The sequence below is a fragment of the Lygodium microphyllum genome, chromosome 4, assembly GCF_053477565.2.
Source record: "Lygodium microphyllum isolate KBCC chromosome 4, Lygodium_microphyllum_v1.1.10, whole genome shotgun sequence".
Taxonomy (NCBI): Eukaryota; Viridiplantae; Streptophyta; class Polypodiopsida; order Schizaeales; family Lygodiaceae; genus Lygodium; species Lygodium microphyllum.
The window spans coordinates 112,762,275-112,781,905 of NC_141138.1; the positions used below are offsets into that span (position 1 = coordinate 112,762,275).

General features: G+C 42.0%; 1 protein-coding gene across 1 annotated transcript; it reads left to right on the top strand.

Annotated features, from left to right (window-relative positions):
- Positions 1-316: 316 nt before the first annotated feature.
- LOC148037482 (zinc finger A20 and AN1 domain-containing stress-associated protein 1-like) lies at positions 317-948 on the top strand. The gene has a single exon (XM_087677112.1). The coding sequence runs from the start codon at positions 317-319 to the stop codon at positions 875-877; it is 561 nt and encodes a 186-aa protein (XP_087533238.1). The 3' UTR covers positions 878-948.
- The last annotated feature ends 18,683 nt before the right edge of the window (positions 949-19,631 follow it).

Sequence of the window (19,631 nt, forward strand, 5' to 3'; positions counted from 1 at the left end):
CAGCTCTAGTGCTTGTTGCTCCAACAGTCGTCGCAGCTCTAGGTTGAGATAGCCTCCAGAATAATGAGTTCTCTTGTAGATGGTGGTGATATCCTGGTCTGTTGCAGAAAATGCTTGAGGAGAGGGAGTTAGCCTTGGAGCATGCTAGAAAGGAACAGGAAGAGCGAGAACGTCTTGCTAGGGAGGAGGAAGAATTGCGCCTCAACCTTGAGTAGGATGCACGAAAGGCTGCTACAAAAGCACAAAGGGAAGCTGAAGAGGCAGCCAGAAAAGTTGAAGAAGAGCGGAAAGTGCACAGAATGAAGCAGCTGCTGTCATGGTATCAGTGAAGGCCCCTCCACTGTCTCACACATCCTTCTCGTGCTTGACCAGAGAAAACCGAATTCTTGGTACTCAAAGCTTGTGCCCGGTAGTACATGACGCCATCGAGGTACCTTCCCTTTGCTCCAACAACTACGGCTTCTTTGGTTCTTCCACCACCATGAACCTCTGCTCATCTTGCTACCGGAAACTAGTCCTTCTCAAGGCCCAGCTGTCCCCTTCCTTTTCCACTATATCGCCTAACAAGTCACAGGTGCAAGAAAATGAAGAAGTGAAAACGGCCGAGCTTTCTTCTTCATTCTCAGGTGGAGATGTCAGTCCGCTGGCTCTGGCCTCTCCTCCGAGTTCAGACGAAAGCCCCGAGGCCCGTCACTGCTTCTCCTGCCGAAAGAGAATCGGCCTGACTAGCTTCAAGTGCCGTTGCGGCAACATCTTCTGTGTGCTTCATTGCTACTCCAACAAGCACAACTGCTCCTTCGACTATAAGGCGGCTGGCCGAGCGGCCATTGCCAAGGCAAATCCTGTTGTGAAAGTAGACAAGCTTGAGAGAATATGAAACTGTGCTACAATAATTTCAACAAGGAGAAGGATATGGAGGAGGAGAAGAAAAGAAGCATCGGTAGTGTGGACAGCGAGGACGAGGTTATGCCAGCAGGCCTTGGCCAGATATGTCCTTCTCTTTAGGCACACCCTTTCTCTTCTAAGTCACACACACAGCCTTAGATCACAAAGAAAAGTGATGCTGTTTTCTGGATATGGATACGAGGCCATTTCTTGGTTATGGAATAGGCATGGAGACTTCTTTTTAGCTTTATTGAAGGCACAGCCACAGTTCCATTAATGCTCCTGCATGCAGTCCTTGTGGTTTGGAGGTGTAAACTCCCAAGAAAGCTCGGCCGTTTTCACTTCTTCATTTTCTTGCACCTGTGACTTGTTAGGCGATATAGTGGAAAAGGAAGGGGATGGCTGGGCGTTGAGAAGGACTAGTTTTCGGTAGCAGGATGAGCAGAGGTTCATGGTGGTGGAAGAACCAAAGAAGCCTTTATCCGCCATATCTGACCTTGGATATCTCCAGATGTAGTCTTTTGCTAACTGTAGATGTCCTGCAGCACTCCACTAGTCACTGTCTTGTACCATTTTTGTCTGAAATTGGTTTTGAAATAGGAAAATAGGAGTGAAAATGGAAGAAAATAATGGATCAAAGACTGAAGCTCTGATACCACTTGTCAGAGAGAAAACTAGGGAGAGAGAAAGAGGAGAGAGAAATATTGTAGAGGAGAGAGAAAGACTGCAGGAAGAGAGAGAATAAGAGTGAGGAGAGAGAAAGACTAGATTTGGAGAGAGAAAGACAGGAAAGATGAAGAAGCCATGGAAGCTGAGAGCAAGAAGGGAGAGAAAGATTGTAAATGTATTGATTTGTCAAAAAGATATGAAAAATTACAACTTATCTCCTTATATACTAATGTCAGTGTGACATGGCATATTATCAATATTTCTTACACTAATTCCTTATTCTCAGCTTCTTACAAGTTTTCTCTAAGAAATTCAATCTTGAAAGCATGCTCTCATCACTGAATTCCCTCTAGGTTTTGGAAGACTTTGTGAGCACCATTGCTTCTTGCACATACTCCATCAAGGGATCGTACATGACTTGGGTGCCTTTGGAATAGATCATGGTATTTTAGGTAAGAAAGAATCACCAAAAAGTGATGAATAGGTGTCTGGCCCATGTGGATCCTTCTCATAGAGTATGCATTGTTCCCATGGGAAGTGCACCAAGTACAACACCTTGACTGCGCATTCACAATTTACCTCCTTGCATTGGATACATCCCTAGAGGAGGAGACCGATAAAGATACAACTCCATAGGTTGTTTCTATCACATACACAGGAGAAGAACTCATTGAATAGCTTATAAATGTTAAAGAGGAACATCGGGTGGTGGTAGAGCAAGGGTTGGCTCTCATGGTGCCATCTTCTTCAGAATAGTGACAAGTCAACAAACCCAACCTTGCCTCCTTGATGCCCATTGAAGTAGATGGCGTACAATAATTGCTTCTATCAGATGTGCTGCAATACTTGGAAATGAAGGAAGAAGATTTGTTTTCCATCCTAAGGTGTTCACCTTCATATTTAGTAATGATCTCTTAGTATTGATTTAATGCACTAAAGTAAAGTATGAAACACTAATATATGAAACTCATTATGAGTATTTCCAAATTTACACCCATGTAAGTCATTCAGTTAAATATCATATTTCCTAAAGGTCTTGAAACCAATTGGTGAATTGGAAATCAATTCTATAACATTCTATAATAGTGCTTAAGTATTAACATCAATTCAAGCTAAATGCAAACCTTTTAGCTAATATTGCATTTTGGGAGAAACATTTTGAATATTTTCAAAGATTCCATTGATAAAAGATTAATTGCAATATAACTTTTAAAAATCATGCATTTTTTAATAATCTATTCTCCATATAAACAACATTTCTAACACAGAATGGAAGCATAAATGACAATATTTCTAAATGTGTATTTATGGGTGTATCTAATTTTACATTTGAACACGTGTAAAAGTATGAATCAAAAGAATATATGAATCCAAATATAAACTTACATTTATAGATACATAAAATTGAGACTTTCATGTGCATATGAATGTGCTCTTAAACAAAGTGTAGTTCAAAATTACATGTGTTCTAATTTGAGCCTTCTTTCTTAGAGTAGAAAAAGGTAAATCATACATTGAACCTATATCACACACACACACACACACACACACACACACACACACACACACACACACACACACACACACACACACACACACACACACACACACACACACACACACACACACACACACACACACACACACACACACACACACACACATCCTTTCAAAGTGTTATCCATAGATAGCCATAAATAGTGAGTATTATAAATGCATACAAACACTACAAGGGAATGGGCGAAGAGCGATAGTCATTTGCAACGGAAAATAGTGGTGTCGCTATTAGCATCGCTAACAGTTGCAAATAGCGACATCGTTTTGAGAAAAAAAGTGCCGAAAACTAGTGTAGCATTTTCCGCAAACATTTTTAAGAGAGAGCGAGAGAGATCATGGCCTTGAGAGGGAGAGAAAGAGGAAGAGGGAAAGATAGAAAAGGAGAGCTTGAGGGAAAGAGAGAGAAGGAGAGCTTCTCATCACTGCCGTCGCCACCACCACCATACATGAAGAAGAGGGAGAGGACTACGATCCTTCCTTTTCAATTCAAATTTTTGAACATACTTTTATGGAGTCAATTCCTTTGCAAAATTGGGATATATTTGAGCCATATGATCACGATTAAGAATAAGTTTGTGAGGAAGGGGTACACGAGGGAGACAGAAGGGATGTCCCAAGAGAAGAGGAGACAAAGAATCCATCCTCGAGTCTTTGTGGTAGGTTCATTACCTCTTCTTGATTTATTCTTGTATTTTCTTCTTTTCTTTTGTTTGTTTTTCTTTGTAATGAGATGCATTCACAGAGAGAGAGAGAGAGAGAGAGAGAGAGAGAGAGAGAGAGAGAGAGAGAGAGAGAGAGAGAGAGAGAGAGAGAGAGAGAGAGAGAGGAAGAAGAAGAAGAAGAAGAAGAAGGAAGGAAGAGGAAGATAGAACGAGAAAGAGGGAAAAGAGGAAAGATAACAAAGAGAGAGAGAGAGAGAGAGAGAGAGAGAGAGAGGTGAATGAGTGAGAAACAATGGGGAGGGAGAGAGAAACAAAGAGAGAGGCAACAAAGAAAGGGAAAGAAATGAAGAAAGCGAGTGAGGAGAGAAAAAGAAACGAAGAGTGAAGGGAGAGGTGCATTAAAGGGTTCAGAGAGCTAGAAAGAGAAGGGGAGAAAAAGGGATGTAAAGAGAAAGAAAAAGAAAGATAGAGAAAATAACAAATAGAGCAAGAGAGGAGAGAGAAAAATGGAAATAATGAGAGAACTAGAGAGAATGGAATGATAGAAAAATAAAGTGAGGGGAAGGAGAGGCATGAAGAGGGGTGGGGAGAGAGGGTCTTTCAATATCTTGTTTTATGAGTTTTTTATTTGCTATCTTTGATTTCGATTGTAATGAGATGTGTGGAGTGCAAGTGGAGAGTAAAAGAGAGAGACATATAGAAAAGAAGGGAAGGAAAGGAAAAGAGAGAAGAAGTGAGAGTGGGAAGGGAAGATGGGGGAGAGAAAGAAACATTGAGAGAGAAGGGGGGAGAGAGAAATAAAGAAGGATGAAGAGCGGCAAAAAAAGAATGAGAAAGAGAGGGATAATTTGAAAAGTGGGAAGAGAAATAAACAAGTAGGAAGGAAGGCAAATAAAAAAAGGAAAGAGAGAGAGAAAAAGAGAGATATTGAAATAAATAAAAAGGGGTATAGATAAATACAGAGAGACATGGAGAGAAAAGAAACGGTGTAATGAAGGAGACCTAACTAATCTAACTAAGAGAGAGAAGAGAGAGAAAGACTGCAGAAGAAGAGGGGGAGGAGAGAGAAAGATAGGGAGAAGATAGAGAAAGAGAGGAAAGGGAAAAAGAAGAAGAAGAAGCCATGAAAGCTTGTGAAGGTGAAAGGAGAGATTCTTGATAATTCCGTCATGCCTTAGAATACCCTCTTACACCTTATATACCATCAATGTGACTGGTATGTTCCCATGCCATGCTCCCATGTCCCTGACTCGTTACAAACCATCTCATCTCATAGAGTTTTTTCCCTAAAAAATAAGGGATGAACCAGAAAAGAAAAAGTGGGAGCTACAGAGTACTACTCTGCGCATGATACAATTTCAATAAGCAAAGGCGGCTAGGCAGAGAAGAGAAATGGAGCGCCAAGGGTGTGAGGTATGGGAGACCATATGGGAGGGTGTCGCCCACATTATAATCCACCATTTCATGATAGACAAGACCTTGGATGGGGTGGACATCATGCTGTCTTGTAGGGACCTACTGTAGGAAATTAGCCATAACTTTGTGGCAAAAAACTCTGAACGGGATAAGTGAGGTGTCATTACGGAGCCCACAAGGTGTACTTTCAGCCCATGTGGGTGAAGGGGGGCTGAAAATAATTTAGGACCAAAACTGTTGTGGAATTGCTGGCTATCCAAAAGTAACTAGTGTGCTGTCCAAGACAGGATGGCTGGAGAAAAATAGCCATAACTTCCTCTAGGAAACTCCAATTGGGGCAAGTAAGGTGTCCTCACAGAGCCCTTGAGGTTTACTTTTAGCCCATGTATGGGAAGTGGGGTTGAAAATGTGTCACGAACAAAATTGGTGCAAAACAATTGGCTATCCAAAAGCAGACTGCAGCCCAAAACAGGGGTCAAGTGTGGTTAAGTTCCAACCAATACGGCCTCCTTGAGGTGTGGAAACTCATCCAAGATAGAGGTTGTGTGCTAAGAAGCTTCCTCTATTGGTAGGCCTTGCCATTTGATCAAGTATTGATGAATAGAATGGGTAGGGAGTTGCTTTTCATGCTACCCAATGACCGCTTAGGGAATATACTGAATTAGGCCCTCCTCATCCATGGGGGGTAGCTCCTCTACATAATCTTTGGGAGTTCCAATGAAGGGTTTTAATTCGTTCACATCAAAGAAATTATGGATCTTAGTAGTAGGAGGGAATTGGAGATGGTAGGACAATTCCCCAACCTTCTTAATGATTATGTAGGGCCCATAGTAGTGGTGTGCTAACTTGTTGCAAAAACCATCCTTGAGTGTAGCATAACGGGACTTGGGGACCTTGAGGAGTACCAATTCACCCTCTTGAAAGTCAAGGTATCTCCTTTTTGCATTAGCATGGAGCTTCATGTGCTCTTGAGCCCTTTTGAGATTTGTCTTACATTGTTGAAGTAAAGCTTGCATGCGGTCCAACTCTTCTTTTCCAAGGGGGTTGATCTTTTCATTGAAGATCATGGGGAGGGGCAGTTGATAACCATACAATGCTTCGAAGGGGGAGACTCCAATGCTCAAATGAGTGAAGTTGTTGTAAGAAAATTCAGCCAAATGCAGCCATACATCCCAAGAATTCTACACATCATGAAAAAAATGCCACAAATAAGTCTGAAGCCACTTGTTGATTCACTCGGTCTGCCCATCCGTTTGGGAATGATAGGCTATAGACGGAGCTAATTTGGTCCCCATGGAGCTGAAAATGATCTGCCAAAACTAACTCATAAATTTAGCGTCCTGATCATGTACTATGACATGGGGCAAGCCATGCAACTTAAATACATGCTCCATAAATTGAGTGGCAACTTGAGATGCTGTAAATTGAGATTTTGTAGGGATGAAATGGGCTACTTCAGTGAGCTAGTAAACTACCACATAGATGCTATTCCAACCCTTCTTAGTTGTAGGTAAACCGGTGATGACATCCATGGTAATGTGGGTCCATTTGCCTTCAAGAATAGACAAGGGCTGCAATAATCCATCTCGTTTAAGAGTGCTATCCTTATTTTGTTGACAAGGCACACATCTAGACACGAAGTCTTTAACATCTCGCCATAGGCCTTTCCAATGAAAGCTTTTTGAAATGCAATCATATGTTTTGAACACCCCTAAGTGGCCAGAAATCGATGAAGAATGCATCTCTTCAAGTATCCTTTGAGTAAAAGGAGAGGCATGGGGAGTCATGATATGACCATGGATCCAAATGAGGCCATTGTGGAGCTGATATTGAGAGTTGTCATGCATAACACCTTGCTGTAATTTCTAAAAAAGAGGGCTGAATTTAGCATCAAACAAGTAAGCCTCTTGGAGCTCTTCAATCCAATCATGGTGGAGTTCAGTGATAGATGAAATCTTGCATACCCACATGTGAGAGAGTGCATCAGCCACTATATTGTCCTTGCCACAGGTGTGGGTGATCTCAAAGTCATAGTTCTATAGGGTAGCTACCCGTCTACGTTGTTTGGGAGTGAGGTTGGGCTGAGTTAAGAAGTATTTGAGTACACGGTGGTTACTTTTCACCTTAAATTTACAGCCATACAAGTAGTGGTGCCACTTTTTGATAGCATGAATGACTGCCAACATCTCCTGATCATAGACATGCAACTCTCTCTCTTTATCATCCAATTTCTAGCTCTCAAAGGCTATTACACCATGTTCTTGCAACAAGACTACACCAATACCCTGTCCACTAGCATCACACTAAATGGTAAATTCCTTTGAAAAGTCGGGGCATACTAGGATGGGGGCTGAAGTGAGAAATTCTTTTAGTTGCTGAAAACTGCGATTAGCCAAAGCATCCCAAAAGAATGTTGAGATATTGAGCTCCACTCGTGATACGCCAGGGTGACCGTTGTGTATTTATGTCACCGACTTGTCAGTTGCAGACGCGGTTAGTACACCGCCCATGAATCATAGCTACATGATAGCTATCCTTATCTACTCTAGTTCGTGGCTTAGTTAGTATGCCATCTTAGTTAGTTGAGTTTGGTTTGAGACCCATATAGAGGGTTCTTCTATTTCTTTGTACTTGATTTCTTTTGGCTTACACAACTAAGAAGAGGAAAACTGTTTTCAGCCTCCACCCTTGTGTGTCTTCCCCCATTGTGCAAGCAAGAAAGCTTCAAGCGAGACTCCTTCCTTCTCTCCCACAATCTTGACATGGTATCAGAGCCTTGTTCGTGGTAAGGAGCTTAAGAAAGCAAGCCAAGCTCGCGGTGTTCTGGTAAGAGGAGCAGTGTTGCTTTCATCTTCTGTTTTGGGAGCAGATCTCTGCAGGTAGCACAGCCGGAAAGTGCAGGAGTGCATTGTCTCAGGTTGAGACGCCCTTCGCCAAAAAGCAAGAGGGCCCCAAAATGACCTTGTTTTTTTTATTTGAGGCCATTTCGGGGCCTGTTTTGGAGGCGGAAGTTTTCTGCACGCACTCAGGAAAAGGCTCAGTTTTATGCTGTGCAGCCACTGTTCTACAGGTCGGTGAATAGTTACTGTAAAAATTGCATTGTATGCTTGTGCGCAGAGACATTGGGAGTTACAGAATCATCCCTGTTGCCTGTTGATGCAAAATCGTCACTAGGAAGTGACTGTGTGGTCAAATACCACTTTCGCCAGTTTTGCAGATTTTCCCTTGTGAGGGTGAGCTGTGGTTTCTGCAGTGACAGAATTTTTTGCAGTCTTCTGTAATGGCATCTGATTCTCTTTCACAGATTTCCACTGAAAAGCTTGACAAGAACAACTTCCAAGCATGGAAGTTTAGAATGACGAATTTTCTTATGGGAAAAGGATATTGGGAATTTGTTGCAGGAAATGAAGAAGAACCAGTTCTTCCTGATGTTCCCAATCAACAGCAAATGCAGGCATTTAAAGCATGGCATGAGAGAGCCAGGAAAGTTATGTATTGGCTGTCTATCAGCATTTCAGACTCTATGATTGTGCATATTCAGGATGCAAGTACGCCAAAGGAGGCATGGGATACTTTGTCAAAAATGTATAGCACAAATACGCAAGCCAGGAAAATGCAGCTCAAGCAAGAGTTGCACAATGTGCAAAGAGAAAATATGAGCATCAACGACTACCACATGAAGGTGAAGAAGATTGCAGATGCACTTGCTTCCATTGGGTCACCAGTGGAAGATGATGATTTAGTTTCTGTGACCTTGAATGGTCTAGGAAAGGATTATGCATAGTTTCGGACATCCATTTCAGTTCGTGAAGATTTCCTGATTTTGAGGAGCTGATTGCTCTTCTAATTTCTGAGGAGCAAAGAAATGGTGGTGCATCTTCTTCAGGAGGAACTTCAAAAGAAGCTGTCTTCTACTCAAATGCTGGAAGAGGTAGAGGCAGAGGTAGAGGAGGCCGATTTGGAGGCCGTGGTGGCAGAAATCAGAATATGCAGCAAACTCAAGAAAACCAGTCCTATGGAGGAGGGCGTGGTAACTCTAGAGGCAGGGGGAGCCAAAGAGGTCGTGGTGGATGGCAAAGAGGCCAAAATGCAAACAATAATGTTGAATGCTACTACTGTGGTAAAATGGGTCATATGGCTAAAGACTGCTATAAAAAGCAAAATGACATCATGAATGAAAAACTGCAACAAGGGAATTATGCATCTTCTAGTAGACAGGGTGATGACAGAAATGAGCACTTGTTTATGGTGCAGCAATGGCTGCATGTGAGGTAGCTTGGTTGCATAAGCTACTTTATGATATGCATCAGTCTACAGATGGACCAGTTGTCATTTATTGTGACAACATGAGTAGTATACACTTGGCAAATAACCCAGTCTATCATGCTAGAACAAAGCATATTGAGGTGCATTATCGCTATGTGCGAGAGAGGGTTTTACTAGGTCTTATTGATCTAGTTTATGTCAGCACAGAGGATCAGGTAGCTGACATATTCACGAAGGCATTGGGCGCAGAGAAGCTGCGCAAGTTCAGAGACCTGCTTGGTGTGCAGGAATTGGGATTGAGCTCGGGGGGGAGTGTTGAGATATCGAGCTCCACTCATGATACGCCAGGGTGACCGTTGTGTATTTATGTCACCGACTTGTCAGTTGTAGACGCGGTTGGTACACCGCCCATGAATCATAGCTACATGATAGCTATCCTTATCTAGTCTAGTTCGTGGCTCAGTTAGTATGCCACCTTAGTTAGTTGAGTTTGGTTTGAGACCCATATAGAGGGTTCTTCTATTTCTTTGTACTTGAGTTCTTTTGGCTTATACAACTAAGAAGAGGAAAACTATTTTCAGCCTCCACCCTTGTGTGTCTTCTCCCATTGTGCAAGCAAGAAAGCTTCAAGCGAGACTCCTTCCTTCTCTCCCACAATCTTGACAAAGAAGGCCTCTTTTTCTAGCTTGTCAGTTAATGGTGCTGCAATTGTGGCATAATGGTGAATAAATCTCCGATAAAAAGAGGAGAGGCCAAGAAAACCATGCAAGGATGTAGTGGTAGTCGGTGTGGGCCAATCTCAAACACATTGCACTTTCTTAGGGTCAACTTGGAAGCCTTTCTCACTAACAATGTGTCCCAAGTACTCAACCTCCGTTTGCATGAAGACACTTGCTTTCCTTGGCAAATAACGCGTGCTCTCTTAGTATATCAAAAATTTGTCTAACATGCTTCAAATGCTCATCTAATGACTTGCTATAAATGAGTATATCATCAAATAATACCAACACAAATTGGAAAAGCCATTGCTGCAATATTTTGTTCATTAGGATTTGAAATGTGGTGGGGGCATTAGTGAGCCCAAATGGCATGACAAGGAAATGGTACAAGCCACAATCAGTCTAGAAGGCTGTCTTAACTTCATCACCCACTCTCATTTTGATTTGGTGGTAGCTTGATTGCAAATAAATATTGGTAAATTAGCATGCCCCCTTGAGCGCATCAAGCAAGTCATCGATTCGAAAAATATGATATCTATTTTTGATGGTGATCTTATTGAGATTGTGGTAGTCAATGCACAATCGGAAGGATCCATCCTTCTTCTTAACCAATAGAACCGATGAGGCATAAGGGGAAGAGATAGGCTCTATGACTCTCATTTCAGTGAGCTCCTTGACTTGCTTAGCTACTTCCTCTCACTCACATTTAGAGAGCTGATATGGGGGTTTATTAATGGGCTTAGCATGGGGCTCCAAGTCAATCGAGTGATCCATTGATCTTTGAGGTGGGGAGTGGTGGGGGGTTGAAATAGGTCCTCATATTCAGCCAAAAGTGCTTTTATTGCTGCATTTTTCTTCCCTAAAGTGTGCTAGTCATCAATATCCTTATGCAAATGCAAGAAAACGATATGCAAGCATTTTTTGAATTCCTTTTTGAGTTGTCTTGCCATTATAATCTGAAAATTTGCAAATTCTTTGATGCCTTCCAAATGAACAAGTTGCCCATGCATTACAAACTCCATATACTGCTGAGAGAAGTCCATAAAGATTTTTCCCAACTGTTGCAGCCAATCACAACCTAAAACAACATCCATGGAGCCCATATCAAGGGTAATTAAGTCCATCTTTGCTGCATAATTTTCAGCCAACCTAAGAGACACTTGTGCGCATACATGGGTGCTTATTTCCTCACTTCCATTGGCAACTTGAACCTTAAGAGGTTTCTATAATTCAGCAGAAATACATGTCAAACAGGAAAGAGTCAATTTATTCACAAAATTGTGTGTGCTGCCACTATCTATAAGAATGTATACATTCTTGACATCAATGTTACCATGTACCCGTAGGGTGTTCGGGCTCCTAGGGCCAGTCCATGCATCCATGGTGATTGAGCAAGCTGATATAGTGGTAAGTGTAGGGTGAAAAGGGTCATTCCCAAGCATGCCATCTATGGGGTAGTCACCGGGGTCAAAAGGGAACCCATCTAGTGAGTCATTAAACTGATAGGGGTCAAGATCCTCTTCGTATTTAGCATTTTCAACATGTGTCATCATGGGAGAGGTGTCATGCGAGTCCTCTTCCAACTTGTCACTATCTTCTAACACATACATGCTATTAAACTTGACAATTTAATTCTTAAATGGGCATTTGGATGCATGATTAGCTATGTACTTATCCCCACATTTAAAGCATAAGCCCTTAGCCTTGCGATCCTTGACAACCTCACGGGAGGGATGAAATTTTTACCGTTAGAACTAAAGCCATTTCGTGTCTTATTTTCCGCATACTTTGGGTAACTTTTGGAAGAGGGTGTTGTCCCAAAGCTGCCATATTTCCTTTTAGCATTAAAAGTGGGGTAGGTGGGGATTTTGGGGCTGCCATTCCCTGCATTCTTGCTGTGATAATTACCAGCATATGGGGGCTACCTAGTAGGAAATCTTTGCTGTCCTGAAATTGGTTGCATACCCTCATCATTAGCTGAAAGATGCACATCTAGCCCATAAATGTATTTATGTAATTGGGCCTCATCACTGACGGCCTCTACATACATGGATAGGTTCATAAATTGGTTGGTATACTCCCTCACAGTAAGATTTCACTAATCAAATTGATACCATTACCTAGCAAAATGTTCTTTCTCTACTGGGGAGACAAAAACTTGGACCATATGCATCTTTAAATCTTCCCAATCATGAAACAGCTATTGGTTTTCTCTTTGAATAAATCTCCACCATGTGTGGGCAAAACCCTCCAGGTGAAGGGAGGCAAAAATAATCCTTGCCTCATCGATACGGGGATAAATGAGAAAATAGGCTTTCAATTTATAGGTCCATTCCTCTAATTCAGTCAGGGATGAGGATTGCCCATTCAACTTAGTAAACACAATCTTGTCACGTAGCTCATTTGGGCCTTGTTGCCCATGTATGCCATGTGCTACATGCTGCCCATGTATGTTGTGCTTCCCATACATACCTTGCTGTCCCAAACCCTAGCTGTCCAAAATTTCCATGTGGGCCAATGTTGCCCATGCATTACATGAGGACCAAATTGCACATAAGGACCTTGCTATCCAAAATGACCATGTTTCCCATGCATGAAATGCGAACCAGGTTGAACATTTGGGCCTTGCTGCCCAAAACTGCCATGTGCATGCTACCCATGTACACCTTGCATTCCATGATGCTCAAAATTTGCATTAGGCCCTTGCTGGCCATTCCCATGAGTATGCATATAGATTTTGTTATGCGGGAGTTGTTGTCCCAAGGATGGGCTTGAAGGGTTCATAATGGGGGAGGGAAGAATGGGTTCATCATGTCAAGTGGAGGGCTTTCCTATCTCATAAGTGCTATGGGGAAAGCCATGGGTGCCAGCAAAACCTTGTGGGCTATGCCCGGTCTCCAAGGGAGGAGGGGAGTTGGCCTCACAGGGAGGAACATGCTCCTTGGGATGAGTCGAGGAGGGTGCAATGGCAGGGATGAGGTTCCCATGTGCTCGATGAGTAAGTCTATCTTGGCCATCATCTCACAATGATGCTAATCTTGGAAGGTTTCCATCTCCCTATGGCATTGTTCCAACTCTCAATGCCGGTCGGCATGACAGGTCTCGTGTTGGCATAGAGTATGGTTAAGCATAGCCAAGCGGTCCATCTCGGGCGCACCATCTTCAACCATGTCTTCACGATTCTCTTGGGATGAGTTAGAATCATTCATTGAGGCACGGAAGTCCCTTATTTCACACTGAAAGTCCTCTTAGGCCTTTACTTTTCCCTTGTAGCCTGCCATTGTAAGTGCAATATCTTGAGCTAGGAAGCTCCAATTGCCAAACTTTCTAATTCAAATTAAATCTCTCAATCCCCTCTATGAGGGTATGTAAAAAGATCTCTGATAATAAATGATCAAGTCTTTTCTGTAATTGACTTTTGTGGGCTGACTGTGCAGGACCTCTAAGCACAAAATTGGGCGCATCTCTTAAACTGTAGGGCGGAATGGGAAGATTTTTGGCTCAAATTGAAGGGGGGGATGTCCTCTTTGAATTCAGCTATGAATTTTGCACTCAGTCATGCAAGAAGGCTTTTTTGTAATTAACTTTTGTGGGCTCACAGTGTGGGACTGGCTGTCTGCAATATCCTACAAGAACTCCTTCAATGAGCATACATTATCCCAATGTTGAGGTGCTTATTCCAAGACATATTGGACCTCAATGGTGGTTATCAATGCCACATAGAGCCATACATCCTTTGCATCAATAGTTCTCTTACTGGGACCATTTCTTGATTGCATACCATGCCCATCACTGCATACATCCACCATACATTCCCAAGTGATACATCTCATTGCCAATACATCTACAAGGTTGTGGAATGTAAATGATTGGGGATTGGGCTATTCATTCAAGTATACTTGCACCTATAGGAAATTTTTGGGCTCCGGATTACCGGGAGGTGGTCAAAGTTCCCCCCGGGCTGGGTTGTGCACCCCTTCAGGGTCTTAATTGGGAGGGGGCTTCAGGGTTCCTTCTTTTGCTCCCAACTCATATGGTCTATGTATACGTTGCAGGGATTTTCAATTCAAGAAATTGGCATGCTATGAAATTTCAATTGAAGAGTTGGGCTTTTCATGAGATGCATGACCAATAAGGAAATGGGATAGGGGAAGGGGTTATCTTTGCAAATCAGTGACTCACTAATTGCATGACTTACCCTTCTTACAAATTTCTTTCTTATCAATCAAGAATCAAGACAAGAGTATGGTTAAGGATTAGGGTAAAATCTTGATCAATGGGGAAAGAAATTTAAAGATCATTCAACCATGCATTCATTTCAAGAGTGTGGAAGGGGGATGGGAATTCAATTGGCACTCTCAAGCTTCAAGAAGGCATGCCATTCTTCCATCTCTCTCATCAAGTGGCTGAGCTCAACAATTGGATGTAAAATAGAGTCTAAGAACCGATTGACATACCTCATTCAAGCTCGGGGAAGAGTTAATGGCTGCCCTCCCCAAGAAATTTGTGGTTGCCCTTCTTCTTGCAGCCCGTGGTTTTATGGGGGCCTTCAATGTCATGTATCTTCACTTGTTGAAGCTTGTGGGTGCTCCCAAGGCTCTCGAGGGTGAGAAATTGAAGGGGCTTTAGTGTGCCATGAGCTCGGTTGAAGGTTTCATGGCTGCCATGGCTGCTTCCCATAATAGGGTTTGAGATATGTCAAGAGTGGTGGAAAAACTCAGCAACCAGTGCTTAAGCCTTGCCCAAAATTATGCCAAGAGCTGGAGGATGAAGTAGGGAGTGCTGGAACTGAGCTAGAGTAGGAGGAAGAGACCAGACCACTTAGCGCAAAATGTGCCTCGAATTGCGGGCTTACCTCAAGAGCCTCGAGGCAGGGTAGACAAGGCTCAAGGGTGCTCTAAATGTTGAGTATGAAGTGGGGGAAGCTCTGGGACAAGCCATTCCAATTGAGGAAGGGGGGGGGAGCAAGATCTCTGCACTTATTGAGTTGAAGGTTTCATGGCAGCTCGAAGGGAGGAAGAGAGAGAAGGTTCTCTTGAAAAAATAATTGTGCTTTTGGTCTTTCGTAATTCTGCTACACTCTTTTTGCCCAAAACCCTTAAGAAACTTACATGGAAATTAGTGACGACCTACCAAATTTATCTTCCTGCCTCCAGATGTGTCCATGGTTCTTGTGAAAACTCCAAGAAAGGCTGCCATAGTCTTCAAGAGGGCTGAGAGCTTGTCTGAGTACTCCTTGTGTACCTATGAGAAATATGTAACTTAGATTTTCTAACTGTGAGAAACTGTAAGAACCCTAAATCTATGGGAAAGAGAAGGATCAAAGACAAAGCTTTGATACTAACTGTAATGAAGGAGACCTAACGAATCTAACTAAGAGAGAGAAAGATGACAAAAGAAGAGGGGGAGGAGAGAGAAATACATGGAGAAGAGAGAGAAAGAGAGGAAAGGGAGAAAGAAGAAGAAGAACCCATGAAAGATTGTGAAGGTGAAAAGAAAGATTCTTGATAATTCCCTCATGCCTCAGAATACCCTCTTACACCTTATATACCGTTAGTGTGACTGGTATGTTCCCATGCCATGTTCCCATGTCCCCCACTCATTACAAACGGATAAAAATATATGAAGGGAGGCAAATAAATAAAGGGAAAGGGAGAGAAAGAGGAATACATATTAAAACAAAGAATATCATAAATGAGGGGAACAAAAACCTATTGTTTGTCGTAACGTAAACAAAATGGAGAATGATGATGATCATGATGTCCAAGATCGTGAGACGTATCTTAATCAGCATGTTCTGTGTCCTTGATCTCAAAGCAAGATGGCAATCAAACAAAAGCATTGCTTGTCTATAGAACACGTATGAAACTTTGACGAGTTTCAATCAAAGATCACTAATCAAGCAATCTCAAACTTTGAGTGAATGGTAAGAAAAGTGTGTATCCATCATGCTTTACATTCGCAAAGTAATTGAATATCATATCCAAAAACATTAGACGTGCCCATAAAATTTATACAGGGTGGTTACTTCTCATCCCAAGGAATGCACCTATTATTGCCAATCAGAAGAGTTTATGGGCATGCGATGGATGGAGTGTCTAAGCTAATACACCAATTGGAAGGCACGACTCAATCTACACCCTCAATACCTGAGAAGACAATCAGCCTTTTGGATCTTCCTCCAATCTTGGAGCCTAAAATGGAGGCAATGATCAATGCATTGATGCCCATGGATGCTGAATCATCTGATCCATTGAGAGAGAAAGCATCCATATCATTATATGATGGGTGCTGAGAATCTCGCTTGAAGATGTTGCTTGCCCTTCTAAGTATGCAGGCAAAGTACATTGTGGAGCGATACGAGTGTGACCAAGTTATTAAGGTATATTCTATGCTCCGTTGATTTTTTTGACTCCATTATTAAAAAACACTTGTTGTGCTTTTTCAATACGTCTTTTGATTTTTTTCCAAGTTGCTAAAGTATCATATATTACCACCTAGAAATACAATGCCTGAGTCTTGTGATGATGCACGATTGGTGTTACGAAAGCTTACCATGGACTACAACAACATCCATGCATGTGTCAATGATTGCATACTGTTTTGAGGAGATGATGGGACTATGGAGACATGTCCAACGTGTGGTTCCTCGACAGGACTTGCAAGGGCAAACCATCTCTCAGAAAGTTCTTAGACACTTTCCACTTATACTACATATACTTCACATGTTTCGTATGTTGGGCATGGTGAGCTTGACAACGTGACATGTGTAGAATAGATCCACAGATGGAGTCCAATGAATATAATCAGATTTACACGTATGGAGCCACATTGACTCCACCTTTCCAAGCTTTGCATAAGAGCCAAGGAATATTTAGCTTGGTCTTGCTATCGATTGCATGAATCCATTTGGTCTCCGCTCACCTTCTTACAGTGTGTGGTCTGTCATCCTTGTTAACTACAACATCCCGCCATGGCTTTCTACAAAGAAAGGACATGTGATTCTTAGCTTGCTCGTTCTTGGGCGCTACGAAGTCAAGAATATGGAAGTCTACCTCCATCCATTGGTTGATGAGCTCAATATTTTGTGGGAGGAGGGGGTCACTGTGGAAGACATGAGCAAGCACGATGGTTAACAATCCACCAATTTACGAGCCATTCTCATGTAAACCATGCATGCCTTTTGAGGCTGGTTCAAGTTTGTGTTGACTAAATAGGGGTGTTGGGACATGTTTGGTTATCTCAAGTTATCATGCATGTCCATTGTGTGGGCCACAATTAGACTCTTGAAGGCCACAAACCATAAAGAAGATGGTATATCAAAAGGACTACATGCTGCTTTCTTGGCGGAGGGTCATGAATTGAGGAAAGGTTTTCTTGGATGACCTCTAGCATGAATGAATGCCCAAAGCACGTACAAGTTGAAAATGATCTACACAAAGTTATATTCAAATGAAATGAGATAGTTCTTGGTTTTCTACGATTTGCCATATTGGATCCACTTTTATAGATCAACCATTTGTTGGCTTCCATGCATATTTTCAAGAATGTGGGCAGCTTATTATGGGACCATATCATAGGAAAGAGAGACACTATATGTAATATCCCCTGCCTGCTCTACATAGAAACCTCCCCCTTTTATTAAAAATAATGGAAAATTTTTAATCTTTTTTTCCCCTATTGTCATCAACAGGTAGCGGGGGCACAGGGGAGGATGAAATGGATGACGACAAGGAGGGAGCTGTCAATAATGGCAAGGAAGAAGAAGGAGTTGATGATGATGTCAATGAGGGGGAGGCCACAAGCCTACCATGATGGGACCTCAAATGGGCCGGCACTGGCTATGGCACTAGCCGGACCTCATGCTCATAACAGACAAACACACCCTCACGGCCTCGCGGGCCAGGAGCGTCAATCTGCTGCTAAAGAACGAACTGTCCTAAAGTCTAATCTATGTGTTTATAGTTTTATAGTCCAACATTTCCCTTTGTATAAACTCCATAGAGGGAGAACCCTTACACATTGGCAATAAACGCCATGATAATCACATACATGGGAGGCAACCACTAGGTGGAATCACCGCGGCCCCACTCTGCAGCTCTCCTACATCGCAGGATTTGGTCCCTTGATGCACTGCTCAACATATAAAACAAATGAACAAACTCCACTCTTTTACTTTGAAAGTAATCCAGGAGATACCATGTGTCCTTACCAAATAATCCCACAAGAAACAAACGTCTATCCTATGGCTCAGGATGCCTTTCCACACTCAAGCATGGGTCATTGTCATTGAAAACATGTGCTATGCATCCAGTCTTTTTACTTTGATACCATGGTTTACATGCACATGCAAAAGTGGATGCTCCTAAAGTGCTCAAACATAATTTTAAATCAGAAACATGTTGTGCACAATGAGGCTTTCTAATGCTCATTCACTAACCTGTTGCGGCGATGTAAGGATAGCACCGAGACAACACTTGTGCTACTATCCTCTTAATTAAAATACACAAACTCTATGTCATGATATGCATCAAAAAATTAGCAACAATCAACATGGAAATCACACCATTCAAACATCCCAACCCCCTATGTTTAGGTATTGCTTTTGTTGCATAGGTGTAGAGGTTCATTTTGTCATGTTTTGATGTATAAAAAGCAATAGATCACAAACTTTGACAAAGAGATAGGGAAAATTGAGGCCAAACCTCATGCCTTGCCACTACCATACATCCACAAATAATCATTATATTTTTCTTTATTTTTGTAAGACGGATTTCTATTTTTCCCTTTTTTTTCAATTTTCTTGATTTATTTAGCAATAAAATATACTATTTTCTGAGTTTTCTTATTCCAATCACTTCAGCATACTAACATTCAATTTATCTTCCACTTTTTCCCCCATGGGAATACATTTTACCCACCCGAAATGGAAAAACTACCATTTTACCGCTTAAAAAATCACATTTTGGATTTATTAGAATTAAATAGAGCATGTAAATCATTGCAAAATCCAAATTTTCTAATACACACCAACTACTCATGATGCAAACAACACTTACACAAATGTTCATCCAATATGAACATAATTATCATCATAAACTATAAAAAATCCTTCATTTTCTTCATAAAAATGGTCATACCGTGTTTTTACGTAACCCGAGACGCCTTGAATGACTACATAACTAGCAGACAGAGCCTCCATTGCTCTCAATCCAATGCTGTACATCAATCTTTAGCATCTCCATCAATCTGCATCACCATTTTCTTCATTCTCCTTCCCAGTTCCTTCTTCAAGATGGTGGACATGAACAGCCCATGGAGGGGAGAGAGAGGGAGAAGAGAGAAAGACTAGATTCTGATCTCTTCATCCAGAAAGCCATATCTCGCACGAAGACCGGCGATATGATCAGCCAAGAGGGAGAAGTTGAGACCCAATCTCTGTTGCATGGAGTACTTG